At 39.7% G+C, this 27,025-nt stretch overlaps 3 protein-coding genes across 3 annotated transcripts; 1 reads left to right on the forward strand and 2 right to left on the reverse strand.

Moving 5' to 3' along the window:
* Window positions 1-9,758: 9,758 nt before the first annotated feature.
* On the reverse strand, window positions 9,759-11,441 carry LOC134637885 (tripartite motif-containing protein 16-like). Its single transcript, XM_063488436.1, has one exon. It carries the CDS (start codon window positions 11,439-11,441, stop codon window positions 9,759-9,761), a length of 1,683 nt encoding a protein of 560 aa, XP_063344506.1.
* Window positions 11,442-15,070: 3,629 nt separating this feature from the next.
* LOC134637886 (tripartite motif-containing protein 16-like) lies at window positions 15,071-16,753 on the reverse strand. The gene has a single exon (XM_063488437.1). It carries the CDS (start codon window positions 16,751-16,753, stop codon window positions 15,071-15,073), a length of 1,683 nt encoding a protein of 560 aa, XP_063344507.1.
* A 6,841-nt stretch (window positions 16,754-23,594) lies between these two features.
* LOC134637888 (E3 ubiquitin/ISG15 ligase TRIM25-like) lies at window positions 23,595-24,779 on the forward strand. Its single transcript, XM_063488439.2, has one exon. The coding sequence runs from the start codon at window positions 23,595-23,597 to the stop codon at window positions 24,777-24,779; it is 1,185 nt and encodes a 394-aa protein (XP_063344509.2).
* The last annotated feature ends 2,246 nt before the right edge of the window (window positions 24,780-27,025 follow it).

Here is a 27,025-nt window from a genome sequence, read left to right on the forward strand (position 1 = left end):
TTAGTTATTGCTCTTGTGCTGCCTTCGTTCTTGTTTGTTTTATTTATGATCATCAGCCACAATAAACGGCTCGCTTTTGTTTAAACTGCCGTTTCTCTCCCAGTGTGTGCTTTTGGGTCCGTTTCTAAAACACACCGGCACTCCCCACCGTGACAGAGTGCATCACAAAAACACATAAATATGCTTGACACCCGTAAACGAAGCAGCATCTGGCTGCAGTTTAAAGACTTTTTTGTCTCGGTCTTGGTCTCGATACCCTCTGGTCTTGGTATTGTCTTGGTCTTGGTTTAGGCGGTCTTGACTACAAGTGTAGCTTAATGCCCACCCACACCAGGATATCACATGATAGGGTGGGGCTAGGTTTCACGATGAGTTCACCTGAAACCTTGGCTGATTGTGGCCCACACCCGTTTTCACCCCTTGGCTCGTGTCATTAGGCAGAGGAATAATAATGGTCCAGCACCTTCTTAGGGACATTCCCAACATGGCTTAAAAATCTGGGACTCTCCACCAATTGCTCTTAGAACTGAAGAAGCTTCTCGCATAAGAGCTGAAACGTCTTCAAGTAACTTGAAGTCCAGATGCCTTTCTTTCCAAGCTTCTTTAAATATAGTTTGTGCTTTGTCCTGAGCTCATTTTGCCAGACACCACATATAAATAATGGCAGTCAATTACTTTTTAGAGTAGGTTTTATTGGAGCTCTTGCAGTAGCTGTGGCCACAGGGAACAGTGACTGGATCCTTTAGAAGTTGCAGACAGATGGAACAGCTCAGTTTTTCTCAATGAAGCTCAATTACTTGCTGCACCACTTCTCCAGTCAAATTACGTCTTACTTTCTGTTTCCAGATAAAAGCTGTTTTCGTCTCCTTGACACTTAGACAATGATCTGAAGCATATGGAAATTTTCTGTTTTGCATTTTACCACATGACTCAGTAAAGAGAGTAAGCAAATATGCACTGAAATTCGAACCCAAGGTCCTTTTGAGGGAGGTTTGCGACATCTCACTTTCAGTTACCAGATAAAAGTTGCTTTCATTTCCTTTGATGTACAGACACTGACCTGAGCGTAGGGTGTGCCTAATGTCTGAGGTGAGCGTCTATAAACAGAGTGGGGCTTAGACACGTGTGCTTTATTTCAGGAAAGGGACTAGACAGATATAACTATAACCACTATAACTGTTGATGGATTCATATCAACCTGCAGAAGCTGCAGGTTGCATATAATCATGCAATGAGAATCCTTTGCAGGATACCTAGAAGGGGTAGTGCCAGCCAGATGTTTGTAGCTGTGGGTGTTTGGACTTTTAAAGCACTTTTAAGAAAGTTAATGTTCAGTTTTAGAGAACGACTGGATGGTTCGAGTAACAGCATAATTTTAGCACTTACAGATCCGACAGTGAGTGGTTCCCGTTACTCAAGTCCTCCAAGTTTTCCCATGTCACACCCCTGCTGATTCAGCTGCACTGGCTCCCCGTTAAATTCAGAATCCAGTTTAAGGTTTTGACCTTGACTTTCAGGGCTCTGCATGGACAAGCACCAACATATGTAAGTGAACTTTTACATCCATACATTCCCAGCAGGTCCCTGAGGTCATGTGACCAGGGCTTGCTTGCTGTCCAACACACGAGGCTGAAAACAAAAGGCGACAAAGCTTTTGTAACTGTGGCCCCCAGATTGTGGAACTCTCTCCTTTTGAGCCTGACATCTGTGGACTCAGTGGTTGCTTTTAAAAAAACAGTTAAAAACTCATCTTTTTAAACTTGCTTTTGGTTGATTTTTATTTTTAGGTTTTAGCTTCTGTGAAGCACTTTGTGATTTTTATCCTAAAAGGTGCTATCTAAATAAAGTTTTACTTACTTACTCATCCAGTCTGACAAAGCACTGGTTGAAGTGTTTGTGTATTTATTGATTTAAGTAATTGTGTTTTATCTATATTATGGTTTTATATTTTTACTAATGCCTTTTATGTATGCATGCATGTGTATATATATGTGTATGTGTGCATGCTCGCACATATGCATGTGTATATATGTTTATGTATATGTATATATATAAGGTTTATACCTTGTGTTCGGGAGGGGGGGGGGGGTTGTGTGTGTGTGTTTCTGTCTTGTTTTTTATGGACATGAAGTCTGCCAATAAAGATTGAATATAGAGGATAATTTTCACTGTAAGGTTTTAATTGTTATTTTTTAAGGATTCAGTTTGTTCAGAATAACAAAGAATAATAAAGGACGTCTTGATGCATTCTCAATCATCCAGGAAAGTAAATCTCCAAAAGTTGATTCTGTTCATCTGGACGTAGCGTTTTGTGGGAGAAACGTTTCGTCACTCATCCAAGTGACTTCTTCAGTCTCAGCTGACTGCAGGTTTCCCCAAACCTTATAAACAGTACATTTGCATAATGACTGAAACCAGCCCACTGAAGGAACAATGGGCTGTGAGGTCAGTTCCTTAATCATAATTATGCAAATTCCCATGACCATTGATCAACAATCACTGACCAAAACCCACTGATCAAAGAACACTGATCAATGGCCATGAGTACCATTCACAGAGAGTTGGGGAATGGCTGCAATCACAGCATTGTAAGATGGCGAAAGATGTACCCTTAGGCCCCCTCCTCGATTCAGAGATGGTCTTTCCCTTTTCATGTAAATGGCCTCCTTGACTCCGCGCTCAAACCAGCGTTCTTCCCTGTCCAGGATATGTACATCCTCATCATTGAAAGAGTGTCCACTGGCTTGTAGGTGTGAATAGACTGCAGAGTCCTGGCCTGACGAGGTAGCTCTTCTGTGTTGTGCCATCCGCTTCGCCAGAGGTCGTTTGGTTTCCCCGATGTATAAATCCTGGCAATCCTCCTGGCACTTAACAGCGTACATTATGTTACTCTGTTTGTGTCGGGGCACCCAATCCTTGGGGTGGACCAGTTTTTGGCGCAGCGTATTTTGGGGTTTAAAAGTCACAGAGGCCCGGTGTTTAGAAAAAATGCGTCTCAACTGTTCCGATACTCCTGACACATATGGGATCACTACAGGTTTTCGCTTGGGCAGCGGTTGTCCTTCTCTCCTGGAGCTTTCTTTAGGTGCCTTTCCAGCTTTGACAAAAGTCCAGCTGGGATAACCACATTTACTCAGGGCCTTCTTGATGTGCTGTTCTTCTGCCTCCCTGGCCGCTGTGTCAGTGGGGATGGTGTTCGCTCTGTGTTGTAGCGTCCTGATGACACCCAGTTTGTGCTCCAGTGGATGATGAGAGTCAAACCTTAGATACTGATCTGTATGTGTAGGTTTACGGTACACGTCAGCCTTTAGACGTCCCCCATTACTGATGGAAATACAATGCTGTGATTGCAGCCATTCCCCAACTCTCTGTGAATGGTACTCATGGCCATTGATCAGTGTTCTTTGATCAGTGGGTTTTGGTCAGTGATTGTTGATCAATGGTCATGGGAATTTGCATAATTATGATTAAGGAACTGACCTCACAGCCCATTGTTCCTTCAGTGGGCTGGTTTCAGTCATTATGCAAATGTACTGTTTATAAGGTTTGGGGAAACCTGCAGTTAGCTGAGACTGAAGAAGTCACTTGGATGAGTGACGAAACGTTTCTCCCACAAAACGCTACGTCCAGATGAACAGATTCAACTTTTGGAGAATAATAAAGGACCTTTAAATATATTTTGTGCTTTGTCCTGAGCTCATTTTGCTAGACACCACAAATGAATAATGGCAGTTAATTAGTTTTTATAATAGTTTTTGCTATTTTACTGTAGTTTTTACATTAAGTTTTAATAAAGATCATGTAGTAGCTGTCCCCACAGGGAATAGTGACTGGATCCTTTAGAAGTTGCAGACAGATGGAACAGCTCAGTTTTTCTTGATGCAGCTGAATTACTTGCTGCACAATTTCTCCTCCCCTCAAATGACGTCTTACTTTCTGTTTCCAGATAAAAACCAGATTTTGTCTCCTTGATGCTTTGACGCCGATCTGAAGTGCATGGAAATGTTCTGTTTGCATCTGTTGTTATCACATGACTCGCAGATCAGTAATGTCTGAAGTAAATAGTCTATAAACAGGGAGGGTCTTAAAAGGTGTGCTTCATTCTAGGAAAGGAAGTATTCAGATTGGTGTGAAACTGAAAGTGTTTCAGATGAAAACAGAATTGTAATTGTATGTTTACATTGGAAACTGTTACTCACTCAACCATTTACTATGAATAAGATTAGTAATACTAAATATTTGTCTGTGAAGGTTCTCAGTCATCCAGGTCATTGTAGACTAAGGAGCTTGGAAAGAAAAGCGTCTGGACTTCTAGAGTTGCTTGAAGACGTTTCACCTCTCATCTGAGAAGCTTCTTCAGTTCTAAGGATCAATGGTGGAGAGTCCCAGATTTAAACCTAGTGGGAGTTCCCCCCCCAAAAGGGGGACAAAGGACCCCCTGATGCTCCCCCGTGTCACCTATTGTAGCCAACCTTTACATGGAGGAAGTGGAAAGGAAGGCTCTTTTAAAAGGGAGAGTACCCAGCCACTGGTACAGATATGGAGACGACACCTGGGTCAAAATCAAAACACAAGAAGTGGAATCCTTCACTGCGCACATTAACGCCATGGATAAAAACATCAAGTTCACCAGGGAAGACACAAAGGACTACTGTTTGCCTTTCCTGGACTGCGCTGTGCACATTGAAGAGAATGGCAACCTCAACATTGAAGTTTACCAGAAGCCCACACACAGACCAGTACCTCCTCTTTGACTCCCATCACCGTCTGGAACATAAACTTGGAGTAATCAGGACCCTACACCACCGGGTAGAACATGTTCCCTCTAAGCCTGAAGGGAAAAAGGAACACACACACACACACACACACACACACACACACACACACACACACACGGGAAGCACTTAAAACATGTGGTTATCCTAATTGGGCATTTATAAAGTCAGCAAAGATGCACAGAAAAGATCAGACACCAGCAAGGGAAGATAAGGACAGACGCAACAACATTTTCATCCCCTATGTAGCCGGTGTATCAGAGAAACTCAGGAGAGTTTTCTCCAAACACGACATCCCAGTGTACTTCAGACCCAGCAACACACTCAGACAGAAACTGGTTCACCCGAAAGACAAAACTCCTAAACACAAACTGAACAATGTGGTGTATGCTGTACAGTGCAGCGAGGAATGCCCAGACCTCTACATCGGAGAGACCAAACAGCCACTTCACAAGCGCATGGCACAACATAGAAGAGCCACCTCCATGGGACAAGACTCAGCAGTTTATAAGAATAAGAACAACTTTATTTATCCCGAGGGAAATTCTTTTGTCATGTACATGCTCAAAGCAGCAGGAGAGACAGAGGAACAAATAAGATATACAATAAGAATAGTGTACAGTAATATACAGTAGGATAGTGCAAGACATAGTATCGGATAACTCTAACGAAGTAATATACATAGCTATATCCTGGTGAATAAATAACTTATCAGTGCAGGCGATTCTAGAAAGTGACAAAGTATTGTGCAATAGAATAAAAGGGAGTAGCAGCGTATGATGGGGGGGATGAAACAAATATTCAATAAGTACTCTTGGGTAATATTGCACGGTCTGGAAGGGAACAATAATCTGCATTTAAAGGACAAAGGTCACTCTTTCGAGGATGCCAACGTTCACATTTTGGACAGAGGACAGATGGTTTGAAAGAGGAGTGAGAGAAGCCATTTACGTCCACTGTGAGCGACCATCTTTGAACAGAGGCGGTGGTTTACGACACCAACTGTCTGCCATCTATAATCCAGTTTTGAGATCCCTTCCCACACGCCTTAACGCCCACTCACATCCTGGGCCATCTGACCTCAGGAAATCACATGATAGGGTGGGGCCAGGTTTCACAATGAGCTCACCCGAAACTCTGGCTAATTAAGACCCACACCCGCTTTCACACCTTGGCTCATGTGATTAGGTAGAGGATCATCAGGGGGTCCTTTGTCCCCCTTTTCGGGGGGGGGGGGGGGGGGGGGGGGGGGAACTCCCACTAGGTTTAAATCTGGGACTCTCCACCACTGATCCTTAGAACTGAAAAAGCTTCTCGGATGAGAGGTGAAACGTCTTCAAGCAACTCAAGTCCAGACGCTTTTCTTTCCAAGCTCCTTAGTCTAATACTAAATATTAGTAACATTCGACGTTGATCCCATTTATACCTTTTTAGAGAAATAATAAATTGACTCAAATTTGTAGGAAAAACAGACTTGTAATTGTCAAAAAAAACCAAACATTTTAGTACATTTAGTGTCCATTATAAAATTATGAATACCAGCAATGGATCAGGATAGACTGAGCCAAAACAAGTTTAGAATAAGCTTAACAGTGGATGTGAGACATTATTGCTGAAAAGTTATTTTATGTCTGGCTTGAAAGATACAGAATACAGGTTAAGCATTTAACATGTAAATAACAAATATAGGCCTAATTACTTGTTAGAATGCAACTTTCCAATCTCTGTTTAGGTAAATGTATTATGGATAAAAGATGCTTTGTGATCCCAATAACAATTAAAACTGTTTTTTAAAGTCTTTCTAGTAATCATAACTAGGTTTCACAAGGGACGTATCCATCTCAGGCGTAGATCTTTGCAAGATTGACGTGATGTAATCATCACATGCGAATTTCTCGTTATAAAACAAACAACAAATGAATTATACTAGTGTAGGGACCCTTCATGGCATATTTCACCACACCTTAAAATTAGGGAGGATTCCTATGATGCACTGAGCATTTCTTCTTCACTCTGTTTTCTCCCTTTTTGTTCCTGCACCACTTGTCACAGTCTGGCTGAGTAGCTGACTGTGTGAAGGATGAATTGTAGACCCAAGTGCAAACAAAATGGAACATGGACTTGAGACAAAAAGCGAGCCGTTTAAAGTGGCTGATGGAGAAATACAAAGTAATGCATAAGAGAAACAAAGAGGAGAATAAACAACCACCAAAACTGGGGAAACTAAAAATACACATGAAAAACCCTAAACGTGAAACTTTGTGTGGATACAAAAATACCTGGACCATGGAGACAATGCACAAAAGACCACAGACGACCTGACACTGAAAAAAAGAGGGCAGAGGACTCAAGTACACAGAAATATAATGAGAGGATGGGGAACAGGTGGAAACACAGCTGGGACAAATCAGACCTAAAGAGACAAGGGGAAGAAAAACTAGATACACTGCATGCAGGACAGAGACTTTCACAGTAAAACAGGAAGCAGAATGGAATACAGATATAAACTTAACATAAGACACGCAAACATAAAACAAAGGGCGAGGGAAACTCAAACAGGGGTAGAAGACAGAAGGGGAATATGAAAAACAAACTAATGGCAACTTAGGCAAAGTAGAAATTAACTTCGATAACCTAAAGGACTTAAACATGAACCATAAACATCAAAATAAGCCAAAATTCTGAGACAAAAACCCAGGGGCCATGGAAAGGTCAGGGTGGTCAATGAAAGTGTAAGGAAGAGGACTCCCTTTCTATTATTTATATTATAATCTGTATAAAATCATTTGGTAGCCTTGTTTCAGGTCCTGCACAGCTGCTCCTCATTAAAGATTGTGGTGGTTGTCTGTGAAAAGGAAAAGGTTGTGATTGAGAGGAAATAAGGTTTACCAGTAAGGAGAATTAATGCAAATGTGTGTGTGCAGGTCTAGAATTAAACGGGGTGCAAAGAAATGATTGTAAGATGTGATTACTCACCTTTCTCTCCTGTGTACTCTCCAAGGTGTTTGGGCAAATGTTTCCCTGCGGGTGCAGACACCATTTAAAGGTTCCGGGAGAGACCATGGGTTAAGAGAGTGTGGGGAATCTTTTGTGCTTGGGTTTTGGGGTTTTATAATAATGTTTGGTGTAAGATTAAAGTGTAAAATATTTATTAATATGAAAATGTGAAATGTATTTATACATGTATTTATTCAAGTTGATGTGTTGTATACTGGGGTGGAAGGTTGGGATTTAAGAATTTACCTGTGTGTGGAATAATGCTTTAGTCTGTGACAGCTGAAGGTATTTAAGGCTGCCAGTTGTCATTAGATGGGGAGTGAATTTTTTGTAAGGAGAGCTGTATGACAAACAAATACTACTTGTCCCCTGCTCTTGCCTTGATCCATCTCACTGTGATTCCAGCTGCTAAGGGCTGCCCTGTTACAGAGAGAAAGAACAGTGGTGCTAAAGAGCAGTAGCACTGAAAAAAAGTGCATTATTCCACATTATTAAGGTGTTTTTTTCATTTTCTATGTTTGACACATAAAACACACAAAAAAAGGAAGGGAAAAGTTAAAGAAATTAAATCTTTTTGTTAATTATTTGATCTGAAGTATATGGAAATTTCCTGTTTTGCAACTTATCATATGACTGTGATAAGAGAGGGTGTGCCTAATGTCTGGGGTAAAGAGTCTGTAAACAGAGGGAGGCTTAGACAGGTGTGCTTAATTCCAGGAAAGGGAGTGCTGTGAAACTGAAAGTTACTTTTACAAGATATCATTTTTTTTATTTTACAAAAGTAGCTTTAAGGTTTCATTCGGCTTCATCTGGGCATCGCTCCATGAGTCGACCTGCTTTGGAGGTGTTGCAGTTTTACACTCTTTGCCTGCCTGCAGGGAGCTACTGATAATAGATACAACAACATGAAAGTATGACTCAAGCCTAGCTTTTTTCAACTTCAGAGTGCCAATGATGTAATGGTGTGGTGAATATGTTCTTGGCACACTTTGGGCCCTGTAATATTTAAACCCCTCAACCTACCTAAGTAGGCAACTCGCCATATTGTCAATATGGAGAAGAATTCTTAACAAATATATCAGTTTTCCATCTGGTACATCAAACAGACATATTGCTGGTAATGGATCTAAATGATCATCAGTTCCAAAAATCTGTTATATCTGTAAAATCCTCGATCAATCCAAAGCCACTACAGCAAAATTTACATGAATTACTACATCTTAAAATAATGATCCGTACATTAAAATATCTCATTTTCATTTTCCACTTTGCTAGTTTACTTCCTGCTTTTCTTATTATGAAAACTTTTTTTCTCTTATATTTAAATTTCTTTCCAATTCAACTTTTACATCCATATTTTCCCACTTAAATTAGTGTAGACCTACAGTATGTATGTTTTTAAGGTTCTACTTTCTTAAATTTCATCATTATTTGAAATTATTGAATGCTCCACTTTAAATGTCTCTTTACAAAAGTTTCCATCCATCATGTTAGTGATATTTTATTTCTTGAAACAGGAAACTTTAGTGTACATTGCTCACTTTATTTCACAAACAGCAGTAAATAAAAAAAAAAGTTCATGAAAACATAACTGAAATTAAACATTTTACAATCATTTTCCACCAACTTAAATATAAAAATGAAAAGTACATTAAAAATGCAGACACCATAATAACCCTGAATCAAACACATCTGATATATAATTACTTTTTTCTGTATTTTTAAATACAATGAAGTTATTTTCATATGAATTTACATTTATGTGAGTTTATTCTGCTAATGTTACAACAAAACAGTGGTTAAATATAAACTATATAAGAAATGATTATTGTTTTGCCAAATAAACAGCATAGAAATAAAAAGTACATTAAAAATGCAAACACCAAAATAACCCTGATTCCAACTTATCTGATACATAGATTCATCTCTAACAGGTGCAGGATAGATAAACACATCTCAACAAGTAGCACATGGCATCAAATTTCACTATTTTATGTTTATTCTCTTCTTGAGCTCACACACCTCAGCAGTGTGTCCAGCACTTTGTGGAAGCCACAGTCCAACATAGAGAGACTGAGTGAACCTGGTCTGGACTCTGTGGAGGAGATTCATGGTCTCAGTGATGCTGTAGAAAGAAAGAGTTCCTGCCCTGTGATCCAAATATACTCCTATTCTGGAGGACAGAGGGCCTGGGATGGGACTGGGAATGTTGTTGTGTTTGAATTCATAACCGCTGCCTGAAACTGTTAATGACCAGGATTTGTCATTCAATCCAAATCCACATTCCTCTCTGGTCCCTCTACGGCCGATATCCTTGTATGCAACAGCTACTCCAACAGTCCCGTTGCACTTCACCTCCCAGTAACAGTGTCCAGTCAGACCCTCTCTGCTCAGGACCTGCCAGCAATCAAAGAATTTGTCTGGATGACTTGGATATGACTGGTTTCTACTCATCAGTGTCACTTTTCTGTTGCTGTCACTCAGTGACAACAGTGTGTGTGCTGTATTTGGATCGAGAGTGATCTGACAAGAATATTTCAAAAATTCGTCTCTGGTTTTGGATTCTCCTTGAGGCAGTAAAATATCTGCTTTGGTCGTTCCAACTGAGATTTTTGGCCACTCATCACTGAGAAGAGCCTTCACTTTATCTCTGGTCTGTGACACAGATGCAGTCACATCCTCAAAGTACTGCAGAGTAAGATTGTTGTAGGTGGGTATGTTTGTAGATGCACTCAGATGTGACAGTGAGGAGTAGCTTTTCAGAAAATGGAGGTGATCCTCAGTCAGTGAGAGCTGCTGCAGTTCAGTGTCTCTCCTCCTCAGATCTCTGATCTCCTGCTCTATTTTCTCCTGAAGCTCTTTGACTCTGTTCTGTTCAAATTTTTGCTTGGATCTGATCTGCTGCTTCACCTCAGAGCTTTTTTTCTCAATTAGATTGATCAAGTCTTTGAACATCTTCTCAGATTGCCTCAAAGCTTTATCAGCAGAAAGATTGATAGCCTTCACCTGCTCTTGAAGCACCTTCACATCTTTCTCTCTGTTCGGGATTGTCTGTTGGACACTTTTTCGATTTGTTTCAAGATCTTTCTGTTTCTCAGCTCTTTCTGTTGCAGCTGACACTGTGACATGGTCTTTGTGTTCATCCATTGAGCAGAGATAACAGACACACTGCTGATCAGTGCGGCAGAAGATCTCCATCACCTTATCATGGCGAGGGCAGAAGTTGTCCTGAAGCTTTGAAGCATCATTGATGAGCTTGTGTTTCTTTAATGGAGCTACGTTGTAGTGAGGCTGAAGGTGATGCTCACAATAAGAAGCTCTACACATCAGGCAGGACTTGGAGGCTTTCCGCTTCCTCCCAGAACAGAAATCACAGGCCACATCTCCAGGTCCAGCATAGGCATGATCAGATGAAGTAGCTGGAAGTCCTGCTTTCTTTACGTCTTCCACTAGCTCACATAAAATGGTGTTTTTCACCAGGACAAGCCGTGGTGTGAAAGTCTTCCTGCACTGAGGACAGCTGTGGGTTTCCTTCTCATTCCAGCAGTTTTTGATACAGGTCATGCAGTAGCTGTGCCCACATGGAATAGTGACTGGATTCTTTAGAAGTTTCAGACAGATAGAACAGCTCAATTTTTCTTGATCCAGCGGAATCAGTTGATGCGCCATTTCTCTTCCAGATAAATTAAGTTTCACTTTCCCTTACTGGAGAAAAGCTCCATTCAATGCCTTCTGACACTGAGACACTGATCCGTGGTGTGTGGTGTTTTCAGGGCTCGCATTTGATCACATGGTGTTTAGATCCATATTTTAACTGGCTGCTGAGTGAAAGGGGAGGGAATGAGTTTGCCTTGATACAGCTCAATTACTTGCTGCGCCATTTCTTCTCCCCTCAAATAACATCTTACTTTCTGTTTCCAGATAAAAGCTGTTTCATGCAGAGACACTCACCTGAGCAGATGGAAATGTTCTGTTTTGCATCTTATCACATGACCGGCAGATCACTAAAGTCTGAAGTGAATACTCTATAAACAGGGAGGAGCTTAAAAAGCTGTGCTTCGTTCCAGGAAAGGGAGTATTGGTGTGAAACTGAAAGTGTTTTAGATGAAAACAGAATTGTAATTGTATGTATACATTGGAAACTGTTACTCACTCAACAATTCACTAGGAATACAATTAGCAATACTAAATATTAGTAACGTTCAACACTGATCCCTTTATGCCTTTATAGAGAAATATTAAATTGACTCAAATATATAGGAAAAATGGACTTGTAATTGTCAAAAAATAAACATTTTAGTACATTTAGTGTCCATTATATAATTTTTAAATACTGGGAATGGATCAGAATAGACTGGAGCCAAAACAAGTTTAGAATAAGCTTAACAGTTGATGTGAGTCATCACTAATGCTGAAAAGTTCTTTTAAGTCTGTCTTGAAAGATACAGAATATACAGATTACAGGTCAAGCGTTTAACATGTAAATAACAAATATAGGCCTAATTCCTTATTAGAAAGCAACTTTCACATCTCTGTTTAGGTAAATGTATTATGGTTAAAAGATGCTTTGTTATCCCAATAACAATTAAAACTGTTTTTTAAAGTGCTTTTCTTTCTAGAAATCATAACTGGGTTTCAGTAGGGACGCATCCACCACAGGCGTAGACAGCCACACATTCCTCATTATAAAACGCAAACAACTACAAATGAATTATACTTGTGTAGGGACCCTTCATGTCATATTTCTTCACACCTTAAAATTAGGAAGGTTTCCCATGATGCACTGAGCATTTCTTCTTCTCTCTTTGACTCCTTTTCTGTTTCTGCACCACTACTGTATTTAAAACTTAGCAGTTATTAAACTCGCTTCGGTAGTTTGCCTAAACAACGATAGAATTAAATAAATAGCTCATAGTGGGATGAAAATCAAAACAGGAATCCAAGCTCAAAATACAACCTAAAAAGAACTCAACTTAGAAAATGTTTATTAAAAAAATAAAATGAAAAGATAAAATCCTACTGCTAGAATAAAGATTAACACAGAATGGGGAAGGACAGAACATTGCCAAAACTGAAAAAAAAATAATGCAAACTCTGTAAATACTACTCTAAAACACAAACAAAATAATCAAAAAAAAAATAATCCAGACTCCAGAAAACTCAAAACACAGGAATCAATATATATAGCTACAGCTGAATCAAAACTACCAACTCATCCCAGAAACTAAATAACAAAGAATAATAATAAACAAAACAAAACTGTGAGACAAAAACACAGGGGCAATGACAAGTTCAGGCCTGTCAATGATAGAAAAAACAGTGGTGCTAGAGGGCAGTAGCATTGGAAAAAAAATCTGCTGGTGTCAGAGTGAAGGGCACATTATTCCACACTTAAGTTTATCAACTTTTCGTTTTTCATTTTCTTTGTTTGACACACAAAACACAAAAAAGGAAGAAAGAGGAAAAGAGAAAAAAACAAATATTTTTGTTAATTATTTGATCAGGAGCTTATGGATATTTCCTGTTTTTCCACTTGTTACATGACTGTGATAAGAGAGGGTGTGCCTAACGCCTGAGGTGAACAGTCTGTAAACAGAGAGGGACTTAGACGAGTGTGCTTAATTCCAGGAAAGGGAGCAGTCAGATTGGTGTGAAACTGAAAGTAACTTTTATAAGATATCTTTTTTCATTTACAAATATAACAAATAAAAAAACATAACATTGGGTTTTGCCCACGCAAGACATGCTGCTGTGCAGTCCTCCAAGATCTTTACACTTTTATTTATATAACGCCAAATAACAACAGTTGCCTCATGGCACTTTATATTTTAAGGCAAGACCCTGCTGTAAGATGGAGAAAACAGAGAAACCCTCAACAATCAGAAGACCCCCTATGAGCAAGTGGTTTGGCAACAGTGGGAAGGAAAAACATCTTTTTAATAGGAAGAACCCTCCAGCAGAAGGGCTCAAAGCCTGAAGAAATTCATCATTTTCTTTCTAACCACGTGGATGGAGAGCTTTAAGGTTTAATTCATCTGGCCATCACTCCACGAGAAGATCTGCTTTGCAGGTGCTGCAGTTTCACACTCTTGGGTAGCTCTTTACTTGCCTGCAGGGAGTTACTGATAACAGATACAACAACATGAAAGTATGACTCAGTCCTGCCTTTTATCAACGGTTCAGAGTGCCGATGATGTAATGGTGTGGTGATTATGTTCTTGGCATGCTTTGGGCCCTGTAATACCAACTGAGCATTATGGAAAAAAAGAATCAGCCTACCTAAGTAGGCAACTCTCCATATTTTCAATATGGAGCAGAATTCTGGACAAATATATTAGTTTTCCATCTGATATATCATACAGACATACAGCTAATATAGAGTAATGGATCTAAATGATCATCAGTTCCAGAAATCTGTTAAATCCCTTTTTGAAAATCTTTTATGAAATGAAGTAACCTTGAAAAATCCCAAAATATGTGTGTAAAATCCTTAATCAATCCAAAGCCCCTACAGCAAAATTTACATGAATTACTAAATAATAACGGGTACATTGAAATATCTTATTTTTATTTTCCACTTTGATAGGTTTCTTCCTGCTTTAAATTTTGCCTTATTATGAAAACGTTTTTCGTCTGTTGTATTTAAATTTCTTTCCAATTCAACTTTAACATCCACATCCTCCTACTTAAATTAGTGTTGTAGAGCTATGTATGTTTTTAATGTTACACTTTTTTTAATTTCATCATTTGACATTATTGAATGCTCTATTTTAAATGTCTCTTTACAAAAGTTTACATCCATCATGTTAGTGATATTTTATTTCTTGGAACAGGAAACTTTAGTGTACATTGCTCACTTTATTTCACAAACAGCAGTAAGTAAAAAAAAAAAAAGTTCATGAAAACATAACTGAAATTAAACATTTTACAATCCACCAACTTAAGTATAGAAATCAAAAGTACATTAAAAATGCAAACACCATATTAACCCTGATTCCAACTTATCTGATACATAATTATTTTTTTCTGTAATTTTAAATACACTGAAGTTATTTTCATATGAATTTATATTTATGTGAGTTTTTTCCGCAAATGTTACAACAAAACACTGGTTAAATATAAACTATATAGGAAATGAATATTGTTTTGCCAAATAAACCATTTTACACAAAAATGGCTATTGAAAACAAGACAATCAAAGAAATTAAATGTTATTCTCATATCGATAAAGGTTCATCTCTAACAGGTGCAGGATAGATAAACACATCTCAACAAGTAGCACATGGCATCAAATTTCACTATTTTATGTTTATTCTCTTCTTGAGCTCACACACCTCAGCAGTGTGTCCAGCACTTTGTGGAAGCCACAGTCCAACATAGAGAGACTGAGTGAACCTGGTCTGGACTCTGTGGAGGAGATTCATGGTCTCAGTGATGCTGTAGAAAGAAAGAGTTCCTGCCCTGTGATCCAAATATACTCCTATTCTGGAGGACAGAGGACCTGAGATGGGAGTGGGAATGTTGTTGTGTTTGAATTCATAGCCGCTGCCTGAAACTGTTAATGACCAGGATTTGTCATTCAATCCAAATCCACATTCCTCTCTGGTCCCTCTACGGCCGATATCCTTGTATGCAGCAGCTACTCCAACAGTCCCGTTGCACTTCACCTCCCAGTAACAGTGTCCAGTCAGACCCTCTCTGCTCAGGACCTGCCACCATTCAAGGAATTTGTCTGGATGACTTGGATATGACTGGTTTCTACTCATCAGTGTCACTTTTCTGTTGCTGTCACTCAGTGACAACAGTGTGTGTGCTGTATTTGGATCGAGAGTGATCTGACAAGAATATTTCAAAAATTCGTCTCTGGTTTTGGGCTCTCCTTGAGGCAGTAAAATATCTGCTTTGGTCGTTCCAACTGAGATTTTGGGCATTTCATCACTGAGAAGAGCCTTCACTTTATCTCTGGTCCGTGACACAGATGCAGCCACATCCTCAAAGTACTGCAGAGTAACATTGTTGTAGGTGGGTACGTTTGTAGATGCACTCAGATGTGACAGTGAGGAGTAGTTTTTCAGAAAACGGAGATGATCACCTGTCAGTGAGAGCTGCTGCAGTTCAGTGTCTCTCCTCCTCAGATCTCTGATCTCCTGCTCTATCTTCTCCTGAAGCTCTTTGACTCTGTTCTGTTCAGCTTTTTGTTTGGATCTGATCTTCTGCTTCCCTTCAAAGCTTTTTTTCTCAATGAGACTGATCAAATCTTTGAAAGCCTTATCACATTCTCTGAAAGCTTTATCAGCAGAAAGATTGATAGCCTCCCCTCTTCGATGAAGCATCTTCACATCTTTCTCTCTTTCCTGAATTCTTTGAAGAAATTTTTGTCGATTTCTTCCAAGCCTTTTCTGCTTCTCAGCTCTTTCTGCTGCAGCTGACACTGTGACATGGTCTTTGTGTTCATCCATTAAGCAGAGACAACAGATACACCGCTGATCACTGAGGCAGAAGATCTTCATCTCCTCATCGTGGCGAGGGCAGATGTTCTCCTGAAGCTTTGAAGTGGCTTTGATGAGCTTGTGTTTCTTTGGTGGAGATACACTGTAGTGAGGCTGGAGGTGATGCTCACAGTTAGAGGCCATACACACCAGGCAGGACTCGGAGGCTTTCCGCTTCCTCCCAGAACAGAAATCACAGGCCACATCTCCAGGTCCAGGATAGGCATGATCAGGTGAAGCTGTCAAATGTTCTGCTTTCTTTAGATCCTCTACTAACTCAGCTAACATGGTGTTCTTCACCAGAACAGGCCGCGGTGTGAAAATCTCTCTGCACTGAGGGCAGCTGTGTTTTTCCTTCTCATCCCAGTAGTTTTTGATACAGTCCATGCAGTAGCTGTGCCCACAGGGAATAGTGACTGGATGCTTTAAAAGTTGCAGACAGATGGAACAGCTCAGTTTGTCTTGATCCAGCTGAATCATTCGCTGTGCCATGTCTCCTCAATGTAAATAACATCTCCCCAGATAAAAACTGTTCTTGTCTCTTTTATATAGAGACACTGAGTGTGGAAATTTCCTGTTTTTCCACTTATCACATGACTGTGATAAGAGAGGGTGTGCCTAACGTCTGAGGTAAACAGTGTGTAAACAGAGAGGGGCTTAGAAAGGTGTGCTTCATTCCAGGAGAGTGAGTCATCAGATTGGTGTGAAACCTAAATTTTCATGTTTTTGATTAAGATGTATTTGTAGGTGTTTCGAGACTTTGTGCAATACTTGCAGGCTGGTTGGTAGGGTTGAAGCCCATTGGTTTTCCTTACTTATTTCCAATGTATATTATGGGGTTATTTCATGTTTTATTGTTCTATGACTGAAAATGATGAATTCTTTTTTGTTCTTTCTTTTGTATTTTGATATAGGACTGTTTGGATCATTTCAGCTGTGCATTTGTGAGTTTGCAATCCAATGTACTAGAAATTAGTATTGTCTGTATTTTCTATCTGTGAGTTTTCTTCTAGTTAATGTGACTTTTGTATTCTGATTTAAACAAGAAAACAAGTCACTACAGCTGTTGATGGACTCGATTAGAGGTTTTAATTGTTTGTTTTTTAAGAATTCAATTTGTTCAGAACAATTATAAAGAATAATAAAGGACCTTTAAATATATTTGTACTTTGTCTTGCTCATTTTGCCACACACACCACATATGAATAATGGCAGTCAGTTAGTTTTTACAGTAGTTTTTAATACAGCTCATGCAGTAGATGTGCCCACGGGGAATAGTGACTGGCTCCTTTACAAGTTGCAGACAGATGAAACAGCTCAGTTTTTCTTGATGCAGCTGAATTACTTGCTGCGCCTTTTCTCCTCATTCAATTGACGTCTCACTTTTCGTTTCCAGATAAAAGCTGTTTTCGTCTCTTAATGCCGAGACACTGATCTGAAGCGTATGGAAATTTTCTGTTTTGCATCTTATCACATGACTCTGTAAAAGAAGAGGGTACGCTTAATGTTTGAGGTAAACAGTCTGTAAACAGGGAGGAGCTTCCATCTAGGAAAGGGAGTACTCAGATTGGTGTGAAACTGAAAGTGTTTCAGATGAAAACAGAATTGTAATCGAATTGTTTACACTGGAAACTGTTACTCACTGTTTATCTTCCCGCTGTTGCCAAGTGCTTGTTCATAGTGAGTGAAGCAAATACAAATAAAACTGAATTTAACTGAACTGACCTGAAGTCATCATTGGCATGAATTTGGACCTTAAAGACTTAGTAGTAACTTTTCAACTTCAAACTTTTCATTCATTGGTTAAATCCTGGCAACACATGTCACATTTTTTAAATTTTCAATCTGTGTTCAGATCACACCACAAAACTGAAACTGCTCTCATCAAAAACACAAACTACCTCCTCACTGCTGCAGACTCTGACCATATAAGTATCCTCACTCTCCTGGGCTTATTACATCCTCCTTAACTGTTTATCTAAATACAGTGGCCTCAGTGGTGTAGCACTCTCCTAGTTTCAGTTATACTTTCCTGACAAGAAACATTATGTCACCTAAAGAGGCTCGTGTTCCTCCTCTACTATTTTCACCATTTACATCAAGGGTGGGCAATTCCAGGCCCCGAGGGCCGGTGTCCCTGCAGGTTTTAGATCTCACCTTGGGTCAACACACCTGAATCACATGATTAGTTCATTACCAGGCCTCTGGAGAACATCAGGACATGTTGAGGAGCTAATTTAGCCATTTAAATCAGCTGTGTTGGTTCAAGGACACATGTAAAACCTGCAGGGACACCGGCCCTCGGGGTCTGGAATTGCCCACCCCTGATTTACATGATTCCCATTATCAAATCATCATCATCATGCGCTAAGCTTCTACTGCTTTGCTGATGATAGGGGATGATATCTAAGTACCAAAACTTCCAATCAGCTCCCTCCTCTGTCTCCCATTAACTTCCTGGATTTACAACTGAACTCTTGGCTCTTACTCCCAATCGTTGCTCTGGAAAGTCTTGTCTTTTATCCTGTCTTCCTTCTCTCACCCCAACCGGTCGCAGCAGATGGCCGCCCCTCCCTGAGCCTGGTTCTGCCGGAGTTTTTCCTTCTGTTAAAAGGGAGTTTTTCCTTCCCACTGTTGCCAAAGTGCTTCCTCATAGGGGGTCACATGATTGTTGGGTTTTTCTCTGTATGTTTTATTGTAGGATCTACCTTACAATATGAAGCTGTCTACTTTTAAGATTAGACTTTTCTTTTTGAAAAGCTTATAGTTAGGGCTGGATTAGGTGACCCTGAATCCACCCTTAGTTTTAGGCTCCAGTCAGGTTGTTAAGTGATGACGTGTGAACCCTGCTTCCGGGTCCAAACTACTCTGCGTTTGTTACGGCTGTTGTGTTTTAATGTTTTAATGCTCAGCATTCATCCTCCAGCTTCACTTTGTTTATATTATTCTAACCATAGCTGTGTGGCTAGCTCTAAAAATACTACTCTAAAACACAAACAAAATAATTAAAAAATAAACCAGACTCCATATAACTCAAAACACAGGAATCAAAATGTAGCTACAACTGAATGAATGAAGACTACCAACTCACCCCAGAATCTAAATAACAAAGAATAAGGAACACTGGGACAAAAACCCAGGGGCCATGACAAGTTGAGGCTGGTCAGTGATAGAAAGAACAGTGGTGCCAGGGCAGTAACACTGATGTCAGAGTGAATGGCACATTATGTCATATTTATTACGTTTATTTTCTTTTTGTTTTTCATTTTGTTTTCTTTGTTTTTTTGACACACAAAACGTAAAAAAGGAAGAAAGAGGAAAAGAAAGAAACAAAATCTTCTTTTTATTATTACACTGTACTCTGTCCAGTTAGCAGTGTTCTTATATGCTGTACTTTTACAACACTATTAGTGTCAGGACCAAAGCTCTGAGTAGTAAACACTACCGAGGCCGAGTGTTTAGTGTATTTTGAGCTACAAAAGATTGAAAATGTAAATCACAAGAGAGGATTGAGCACCTTTACTCTAAAACAGGTGTGAACCAAATGTAACTACTTTGTGGTAACTCTAACACAAACACTAGGGATTATCTATCATCGTGAAACACACAAACACACCCTCCGTCAAACCACCCATCCATTGTGACTCTGTAAAAGTCCAAAGTCCATCAAAGTCCATTCAGTGTAGATATATTTACATTTTCCCCTTTCATTACGTAGAAAGAAAATCTTTCAGACTTTTACAGTCATTGTGATTAGACATGGAGCAGCAAATGACTCAGCTGGATCAAAAAAAACCTGAGCTGTTATTTGTCTGGATCTCCTTAAGGATCAGGTCACTATTCCCTGTGGGCACAGCTACTGCATGAGCTGTATCAAAACTACTGGGATGAGAGGGAAACACACAGCTGCCCTCAGTGCAGGCAGATTTTCACACTGAGGCCTGTCCTGGTGAAACACACCATGGCTTTGGCTTCCGCAAAGTGCTGGACACACTGTTCAGTTGTGTGAGTTCAAATAGACAGGAGACGTAAATTGTGAGATTTTAATCTCTGTATACTGCCATGCAGTTGTTAGAGTGTGTTTGTCTACACTGCATCTATTAAAGATCAAACTTTTTAGATTTCATCTTTGTTTCTGTTGGCAAACAGCTGTTGTTTCTTTCAAATAAATAATTTCTTTTGTTAACAAGATATCGATTTAAATGTAACAGTAAACGTTTTTTGTGACAGCAGCAGGAAAATGTATTTACTGCACCTTCTCAACATACATATTACATGAGAAATACCAATTTCTGTGATTTATCATAAAAACCCATTGCTGTATTTGAAGAGAATAAACTGTTATGTATAAAATATATTGATTTGTTTGAACTGACAGTGGAGTTGTTCTTGTCTTTTTGTTTGATGTAATTATCATAGAGTAAAGTCAGCAATATTTAGCCAATAAAGTTTGTTATATAACAAAATCATGTACAAGAGAAATCACTGATATATATAGTTATTTTTATCCCGGAGAAATCAAATCTTTAGCAGTTTTAATGTATAAAAATTTTCATGAGAATTATTTTATAAATATAAATTTTTTTTTAGGGAAAACAGTTTTTTAAATTCAATTCCATTTTAATTCATTTCAGTTTTTATATATAGCACAAAATCATAACAACATTTGCCTCAAGGTGCATTATACCCTACAATAACACAGAGAAAACAGAGAAAGCCCAAACAACAGATGGCACCCTATGAGCAAGCAGTTTGGTGACAGTGGGAAGGAAAAACTCCCTTTTAACAGGAAGAAACTTCCAGCAGAGGCAGGCTCGTGGAAGGGCGGCCATCTGCTGCGACCAACTGGAGGTGAAGGGAGAAAGACAGTACAAAAGACACGCTGTGGAAGAGAGCCAGAGATTAATGTGATCCCATAGTTAAATGCTGAGTAATGTATAAACACATAATGAGTGAAAAGATCATCATCAAGATTTCAAGATTTCTTATTTTTGCTTACATACACAGTGAAATGCTGATATTTAGCTTCCCAACAATTTCTCCTCCCTGGCTTTGATACATAAACTCAAAGCTGAAGGATTTCTGCTCAAATCAGACATGAAACAAATCATAGCTCTGTCATAAAATGCATAACCATGCAGTAATGGTTATATTATCCAACGTGTAAATCATTTCTTTTGACTGTTTAAATCATGTGCTGGGAGGATAACAGAGAAGGCTGATTAAAGGTTGAAAGGAGAGTGGTTACAGAGGGCAGAGGAACACTTATTTTCTTGATCTGCTGACGTGTGTGTGAATAGTATATTGCTATCCAGTTTTCTCACAATTTTTCAGGTAAAAGCAAAAGCACAAACAGATGAGCAGGTATGAAAGTAGCAAGATAATGCAACCTTTAACTTTTACTTATGTACATTTACACAATAAAAAGATGAAGAAGAACAATATGTTCTTTGTAGTATAAATTAATATAGAACTGGCAATCAAAATCCAGATCAGAGCCATGGTCAAATGACAATACCCGCGCCATTTGAGTGCAGGAGAGCTGAACGGAGGTGGAAAATGGACAAATGTAGGTTTCTCTTGAGTTCTAGTTGATGGTGGTATCAGAAAGGTGTGAAAGCTGCTAGGTAAACATTTTTCTCTGATATCATTGTCTCTAACTCTGACAAACCCTGTGTCCCTTTTAACACACTCAGCTTGGATCTTAATGTTCATGAACTTTCACAGCTAGAAGCTTCCAGCGAAGTTTGAGAGAAATTTCTCCACTTCTTTTTGGAGAAGGTTGGAAGTGCTAGGGCCCTTGACTCATCATCCTCTTATGATCTGCCCATCTTAATACCCTGTTTGTCTTTCTTTCACCACTTTGAGCCTGTCTCCCTCTTTTTTTTTATAGCAGCTGGTTTCCAGTATGAAGCCATCAGGCTCCCCATTTGATGTCGTTTCTCCTTGACTTCTTAAGGAAATCTTTCCTACCCTTGGTCTGTTTATCCCAGCAGACCCATCTCCAAATGTCCGGGTTTTTTTTTTTTTTAATCTAAACTACTGGAAAAAATTGTCTACACCCAACTGAAGTCCTTCCTGGATGAACATGCAATTCTGGAAGTGTTCCAGTCTGGGTTTAAAACTCACCACAGTACGGACTCCGTTCAATTGAGGGTTTATAACGATATATTTTTAGCAACTTGTCACTATGTGCTTCTCATGCTTTTAGACTTATGGCTGCTTTTGATACTGTGGACCATGAGATCCTCATCTCCAGGCTGGAGCAGTGGGTTAGCATCACTGGCTCAGCAATCCAGTGTTTTTTGTCATACCTCTCTGATAGACGTTTCTATGTCAGTGTAGATAGTTTCTCCTCCACATCTGTTGTTCTCCCCTAGGGGGAGCTTTAGAGAAGTTCCTTCTCTAAAGCTCGATTCTCACGTGAACACTGTGGTAAAATCCTGCTTTTTCCAACTGAGGCAGCTGTCAAAGATCAAGCCTCTTTTGGCCAAACGCAACCTTGAAAGAGTCATACATGCTTTTATAAGCTCAACTACTGCAGTGCACTTTTCATCCAACTCACCCAGGTCTCCATTGCTCACCTTCAGCTGATGCAAAACGCCACCGGTGGATTTTTATCTTGTGCAAGCAAGAGCTCCTTCACTCACCGTTTTAAAACACACTTTTACTCCCTGTCCTTCCACCCAGTGTCAGATGTCTGTGATCTTATGTCACTTTTATGTACTTGTTTAACTTTGACTCCTCTTTTCTGTTTCCGTATCTTTTACCTTCTGGTGTGTGTTGTTTGTCTTTTGTATTTGATATTATTTTACAGCACTTTGGTTTGCCCTGTTTTTAAGTGCTTTATAAATAAAGTAGTACAGTAACTGTATTTGTTTAAATTACATACTTACAAGTCACCATTTTAGAAAATACAAGATCAAATCAAAAATGAGTTACAAAAATACTTATATATTTGCATTCAGTTTGCTGTATTGTAATATAAAATACTTAAAAACATAACTATTGGGAAAGGAGTGAGCATCTTTACTCTCCAGGCAGAACAAAGCAAGTAACATGTTGAATATTTTCATGTTTTGAGACAGGCGAGTGCACATGAAACAACTACTTCACCTTAACTCAAAAAATTTAAACCTAAGATCGTCTACAATCATTCACCGCACAACCCTTCCCTTCTTGCCCTGCTATCAGAATCAAAGTCCATTCAGTGTAAATATCTTTGTACCCTCCCCTTTCACAGACCTCCCTCAAAAGGACCTTGGTTTCGAATTTCATATTTGCACCTGGTAACAGGAAATCTTTTAGACATTTACAGTCATTGTGCGGAGACATGACGCAGCAAGTGATTCAGCTGGATCAAGAAAAACTGAGCTGTCCAATCTGTCTGGATCTCCTTAAGGATCCAGTCACTATTCCGTGTGGGCACAGCTACTGCATGAGCTGTATCAAAAAATATTGGGATGAGAAGGTAACACACAGCTGCCCCCAGTGCAGGAAGACTTTTACACCGAGACCTGTCCTGGTGAAAAACATCATGTTTGCTGAGTTAGTGGACGACCTAAAGAAAGCAGGACTTCCAGCTGCTTCATCTGATCATGCCTATGCTGGACCTGAAGATGTGACCTGTGATTTCTGTTCTGGGAGGAAGCTGAAAGCCTCCAAGTCCTGCCTGGTGTGTATGGCCTCTTACTGTGAGCAGCACCTCCAGCCTCACTACAACGTAGCTCCACTAAAGAAACACAAGCTGGTCAAAGCCACTTCAAAGCTTCAGGAGAACATCTGCCCTCTCCATGATGAGGTGATGAAGATCTTCTGCCGCACTGATCAGCAGTGTATCTGTTATCTCTGCTTAATGGATGAACACAAAGACCACATCACAGTGTCAGCTGCAGCAGAAAGAGCTGAGAAGCAGAAAGATCTTGAAACAAATCGACAAAGTGTCCAACAGATACTCCCGAACAGAGAGAAAGATGTGAAGGTGCTTCAAGAGCAGGTGAAGGCTATCAATCTTTCTGCTGATAAAGCTTTGAGGCAATCTGAGAAGATGTTCAAAGACTTGATCAGTCTTATTCAGAAAAAAAGCTCTGAGGTGAAGCAGAAGATCAGATCCAAGCAGAAAGCTGAACAGAACAGAGTCAAAGAGCTTCAGGAGAAGATAGAGCAGGAGATCAGGGAGCTGAGGAGGAGAGACACTGAACTGCAGCAGCTCTCACTGACTGAGGATCACCTCCATTTTCTGAAAAGCTACTCCTCACTGTCACATCTGAGTGCATCTACAAACGTACTCACTGTCAGTGTTCAACCTCAACAGTACTTTAAGGATATGATGCTGGAAGTGTCACACCTCAGAAATAAACTACAGGCCGTTTTGAGTGAAGAGCCTACAAACACCTGCCAGAAAATGACTCAAGTGGATCTAAAAGAGCCCGTAACTAGACACAGTGCTGGACTGGGACAAGAAATCGGCCCAGGCATTTTGACTAGAAACCGGCCCACCAGGTATTATAGGTATTGAATGAAAACAAACGCTGTTGTGACAGTGATGTACACTGTCTTGTTGGTATATGTATGATTTCGATACGTTGTACTTCAGATAAAAACTTTGGTTGTAAGATTTAGATAATTATTTAATAAAAGCTAGATATTTTAAATGAGAATAAGAAAGAAAAGTATTTATTTGTGCCCCCTTTCCCTGTTAATGCCCTGCCTGGCCCCCTGGCAAAACTTTGCTAGACCTGCCCCTGCACAGTTACCAGCTGTCAGCTACTTAGAAAAGGATCCTGGTGTTATTTGTCTCTCAGAAACTGTTCATAACTTCCCTTCAACTCATTCATGTCACCTAAAAGGTAAACCTGTTTCTCCTTCACCTGTTCAGCTCTGATGATTCAGTAAGGACATCTCCTGGTTTCATCTTTATGTTTCCCTCTCACCAGATATCCAAACCGACATAATGACCAGCAGCTTTTACAGCTGTGGCTCCAGCAAACATCAGCTGATACTATAAATTAATATTAAATAAATTCTAACAACAGCTGATCAAGCTTAAACGTGCTGCTGTTGTTTAGCGCGACAACCGCCGGTTTCCTCTTTCTGCCGCAAAGTGGGCGATAAACAAACAGAGAGAAAAGCCGATCAGCTGATCATTGATCAGTTTCACGATTGAATGAGAGAAGAAGAGGCAGCTGACAGCGTAAAGACACAGAATAACTCCAGCTTTGTGTCTTTTTTCATTCTAGCTGAAGTACGGGACAAACTGTGTTCCTTTTCAGCTCAATACGAAACGCGTAATATTTTCTCTGAATACGGGATAATTCCGTTTTTTAGGGGACGGCTGGCAACTCTACTAACTAACCTTATGAATAAAATAAAGTTCACTATCAGTAACATAGCACCCACCCAGCTGTAGAAACTCCGTCATGCTAGCTAGTACGCAGTACGAGTTAAAAGTCAGCACAACAAAAATAAACTCCACCTAAACTTGGTTTATATCTGACCCAGATAGACTGCAGGTCATAACTTCTTACCTGAAGTTCAGTTCACCTGACACTCGGACCGGCGGCCGCCTCGAGTCTCTGCTCCTCCAGGCTCACCTTTCCCTCATCCACCTGGCCTCTTGTGGCAGCTCCGCCATAGCCACCACCAAACAACTGAGTCATCTGCCAGCATCTGGCCAGTCCATCACTTTTCATTGTTTATACTGTTATAAAAATAAATAAATAAATAAATAAAATCATCGGCCCATAAAAACGAAAAATCACCATCGGCCCACCGGGCAAATGCCCGGTATGCCCGATGGCCAGTCCAGCTATGACTAGACATGAGTTTTTGAAATACGCCTGTCAAATCACACTGGATCCAAAGACTGCAAATCCATATTTCTCTCTGAGTATGAGCAACAGGAAGGCAACACTGACGCAAGTCGAACACGTAGTTTCCATTCATCCGAAAAGGTTCGTACGATGGTGGCAGGTGATGTGTTCTGATGGTCTGACTGGATGTTGTTACTGGGAAGTAAAGTGGAGTGGTAAAGTTTTAATTGCAGTTGCATACAATGACATTAGTAGAACAGGAAGCAGGACTGAATGTGGATTTGGAAATAATGAGAAATCCTGGGCATTGGAATGTAGGAATGGTAGTTATGTATTCAGACACAACAGCATTTCCACTTTAATCTCAGGCCCTCAATCATCCAGATTGGGAGTGTATTTGGATCACAGGGCAGGAACTCTTTCTTTCTACAGCATCACTGAGACCATGAATCTCCTCCACAGAGTCCAGACCAGGTTCACTCAGCCTCTCTATCCTGGTTTTTGGCTGCCAGAATTTGTTGGAGACACTGTTGAGTTGTGTAAGTTAAAGTAGACCGGAGTGATGACTGATCTGTGGTGAACAGTAAAATAATATATGCTGAGATGTGGCTGTGCCACTGAGGTCAAACTCTGTGGGTGAGAATTTAAAAAAATTGAAAATTACTGCATTTATAAAAGCAGGTATACTTAAAACATATGGAGATTTTATAACAATAAAACTTGCGTTAGAAAGTGTTTTGATTTGGATTTATTTTTATTCATTTAAATAAACCTATTAATTTCTCTGATCACAATCATCTCCAAAATGAATGTATTATAAGAAAATGTCATTATAATTTATATATTAATTACTTTAATGTCTATATTTGTTGCTTGGTATTTCGTATGCTGTGTATTCCTCTTAAGTATATTGTAAAGCTGTTTTAATAATATTACAAAATCACAGCAGTAT

This window comes from Pelmatolapia mariae, linkage group LG10_11, assembly GCF_036321145.2.
Source record: "Pelmatolapia mariae isolate MD_Pm_ZW linkage group LG10_11, Pm_UMD_F_2, whole genome shotgun sequence".
Lineage (NCBI taxonomy): Eukaryota > Metazoa > Chordata > Actinopteri > Cichliformes > Cichlidae > Pelmatolapia > Pelmatolapia mariae.

Bases quoted from the DNA above. Each gene is read 5' to 3' on its own strand.
- LOC134637885 (XM_063488436.1), bottom strand. From the start codon at position 11,441: ATGGCGCATCAACTGATTCCGCTGGATCAAGAAAAATTGAGCTGTTCT.
- LOC134637886 (XM_063488437.1), bottom strand. From the start codon at position 16,753: ATGGCACAGCGAATGATTCAGCTGGATCAAGACAAACTGAGCTGTTCC.
- LOC134637888 (XM_063488439.2), top strand. From the start codon at position 23,595: ATGACGCAGCAAGTGATTCAGCTGGATCAAGAAAAACTGAGCTGTCCA.